The 3,472-nt window shown below is 35.1% G+C and overlaps 1 protein-coding gene across 2 annotated transcripts; it reads right to left on the bottom strand.

Annotated features, from left to right (window-relative positions):
- Positions 1–545: 545 nt before the first annotated feature.
- On the bottom strand, positions 546–3,007 carry LOC130745513 (molybdopterin synthase sulfur carrier subunit-like). Of its 2 annotated transcripts, none has more exons than XM_057597811.1 (2): positions 2,869–3,007; positions 546–1,165 (listed from the first exon to the last, which is right to left on the bottom strand). In XM_057597811.1, the coding sequence occupies exon 2, from the start codon at positions 1,113–1,115 to the stop codon at positions 804–806; it is 312 nt and encodes a 103-aa protein (XP_057453794.1). In that variant the 5' UTR covers positions 1,116–1,165; positions 2,869–3,007; the 3' UTR covers positions 546–803. The 2 variants fall into 2 exon arrangements, with proteins under 2 accessions (XP_057453794.1, XP_057453795.1); XM_057597812.1 differs by lacking the exon at positions 2,869–3,007 and adding an exon at positions 2,688–2,849.
- Positions 3,008–3,472: the final 465 nt, after the last annotated feature.

The following is a 3,472-nucleotide window of genomic DNA, read 5'->3' as shown; positions in this document are numbered from 1 at the left end:
AAAAGAAAAATACATTTCAAAGTAAACTCATAGCATTCCCCCCTGAAAAATATATCTGACATATCTAATTTACATATGCCACCCCTTAAGAACATAGATCCTCTTACATTCGAGAAGAACCAAAGAAAGAAACAACCTATTCCTACACAGGTAACCAGTAATTAAAAAAATATCCATGGTAAAAGTATATCTTCTCTACCAAAATTACAGTCACAATAACAAGAAGGATAGAATAAGACTATTAAGAGTATAAAATAAAATGTGAGAGAAGCTGAACTAGCGTTCTTCACTTCAAGAGCAATAACCAAAATAATGTTTGTGATAAGGGCCTCAGAATGACAAGACAATGAACTTGATCTTTCTGCATCTGGTTTCAGAGCAACAAAGACAAAGACAACATAATATACAAGATTATTCTTTTCTCTAGGACTATAAATTTTATAATTGTTTACAAATCCTTTATTGAAATCATTGCAATACTAACTTAAAGTCTGCAGTCATTTTTCCAATACATAGTGATAGGGTCATTCCATAGAGTGGTGGACTTCTCAAAAACTTGAACTCATACAATTCCTTTCAATTAACCTCAAGCATTGAACTGCTTTAAAGATACAGGAAAAAATCTCAACATGCATATTCTGGCAAGAAAGCTTAACCTCTTGAGAACTTCACCTCCACCATTTAATTACTGGAAATGATACATAACTTTACAGGATTTCTTCAAATTCAGATTTTGCTCAGCTAAATAATTATCAGGGCACAACATTATAATTAAGTACCCTATAGTAATAAACTTAAGTAGTTCAACCACCACTTATTGGAGGTATTATGGCCAACTCATCTGTGTCCTTAACAATTGTTGACTCAGTTGTATACTCCTCATTCAGAGCCAAAACCATGCACCCTTGTATTTCTTCCAAACTCGGAAACTGGGCAAGAAGCTTTTTCAAACAATCACGAGTGGTACTTCCAGATGTGACCTCCAGGGGCACCTCACTCAAGCCAGTAAGATCACGGGCTCTAGCGAAAAACAATACTTTTATCTTCACCAGAGCACTTTCTTTCTTGCTGTGCATGTTGTCTCCATCGCAAGTATTAATATCTCCTTCCATCATACGTTAAGCAGCTAGAGACAAACTAGTGGACACAAGATGTTTCCGGCAAACTGCCAAAAATTCAACATGATAACATAAATCAATGCTCACAGTTCATCTATGACCACTTCTAAGACAATTAAAAAAAAAACTCTCAATCATCTAACTGATAAAATGATAGATCTTAGATTTGCAGAGCAATTAACATCATGTGAATAGCCTAAGTAAAACAACAGAGGTTGCCCGAAACAGGAATTACACAGAAACAGCTTTGATTTTGACAAAAAATATACTATCAATCGACAAATACTAAAAATAGTGAAAATACGGAATTTCATGGTTGACATCCTTGTGTTTTAATTTTCTAACAAAGAAATAAAGGACCAAAACCAAACGTGCATAACCCAAATTATGAACTAAAGGGCACAGACAGCAGATTTTGACAAACTATGTGCAGAATCTGTAGGAACCACACATTTTGAGGCTGTAGAAACATTGGTCAGCTTGATAGCTAAGAGCCAAAAAGACACAGATTTTTTATGAGAAATTTTTTTGTCATACAACTGAAAATAACAGAAAATGCTGACCATGTTCAAGTTCTCAATGGAACAAATCTACATGAAATTGATGGATATAATATCCCCAACTTTCAGGTACTTGATGCTGAACTTGAACTTTGACCATGACCAACCATCAATTAAGAACACTGATATATTATCAGCATGTTATCATTTCAAATTTCAATATTCAGATTCAACAAATTAAATATGATCAGCAGCAAGTAAAACAGGAATATAAAGATGATAATAGCATATATAATAAAATCTCTCAAAGAACAAAATAAAAGAGGAGGGATGTAGGTAGTCTATGACAACCAGTCCCAAGAATAATCATAAACTCCAAGTGCATACGCTAGTTGTTACGCCTCATTCAGCTTCTACTTTGAGGACAATGTGAATATGGAGCAGAAGAGGAATGGCAAGGGATGTAGGGGGAGGAAACTAGTTAAAGAAAGGATAAAAGAGGAGGGAAGGATCTGGGAGATCTTGGTTAAAATCAAGCAAGTTGGAGAGGAGAGGTAATGAGACAGGAGGTATGTTCTGTGTGTCTGCAGAATTTCCCTTGTTTTTTTCTTTCTTGCAGCATTTTTTTTGTGATTTCATTCTAAACACTCAACAGAGGGATACCTCCACTTGTATCTTGGTCTCCATTATTAATACTCTAATTCCAAGTTTCTATCAGTGTTTTCTCACTAACTTAATAACAAAACACAGCTAATCAACAGCTATACTAATATACTACTGGTAATAAGTAGCCACATCAGAGCCTAGAACCAGGAACAAACCAGATCAGTATTTTATCCTTAGGCAAGGAAAGGAAGAAATGTGATAGATAGTCTCTAATTCCTTTTAGAAAAGGCTACCAGTCCACAAAGGTCACAAACCAAAAGCTTAATCCTACTCCTAAAATAGTTGTTACACAATGATTTTCACAGATACAATTCTCCTCAGTCACATGATTCATGCTGCAGCTAAAAAGAAGGTGAAGAAAACTGCCAAATGATGATGATTCATTGTACAAGACAAAAATTACCAATTTCCAACAAATCACTCCCAAAAATTATTCCTTTTCATATACACAGCTGGTTGCATGCAAATCAACATGCCTACTAACTTAATTTCAGATATAGTGTGGCAATGAGTGACAATTGAGGGAAAAAATTGAAACTTTGCCCCAATTCCAAAACCTCACCAAAGAGAAAGAAACTGTTTACCGTTATTGGTGGAGTTCGAAGATGGAGCTTGTGGGTCTTCTCTTATCTTCTCTTCCTGTGTTGATTTTCTCGTCACTAATCACTATCCATCCCTTCATCTTAAATCTTAAATTCTTAAACATGGAGGAAGTCAAACCCAAACAAACTTTCAACCGTGGAAATTAATTTTCCTATTTTTTATTATTATTTGGTTTAAATTGTTACATGGTTTAAATTAATTTTCTTTAATAAATAAATTTTTGGTCTCCATAAAATAAATGATTTCGATCTTCATCCCTTTGCAGAATAATTGTAAAAACACACTCAGACACTTAAGAAGAAAAGAAAATGATTATAAGCTGGGCCGGGCGGGTCATCATGAGTCCACTGACCCGCTCGGTAAGACCAGCAACGAGGTTATTAAGACGTAAATCCCAGCTTAAGGATGTGGGCCCGAGTTGTTTCGTCTTATCATATTGTATACATGCATTTGTCTTATTCAACATAGGGATTTGGGCCCTGTATGTAAGGCCCAAATCCATGAACATTCTAGATAAGGATCATTCCTACTATAAAAAGGATGTCCTCACCTTGTACTAGGGACCTTTTTAACCATTTATGAGAT

Source organism: Lotus japonicus, chromosome 3 (genome assembly GCF_012489685.1).
Source record: "Lotus japonicus ecotype B-129 chromosome 3, LjGifu_v1.2".
Taxonomy (NCBI): domain Eukaryota; kingdom Viridiplantae; phylum Streptophyta; class Magnoliopsida; order Fabales; family Fabaceae; genus Lotus; species Lotus japonicus.
Note: the sequence above shows the minus strand (reverse complement) of the source record. Positions and strands in the feature narration are given on the sequence as shown.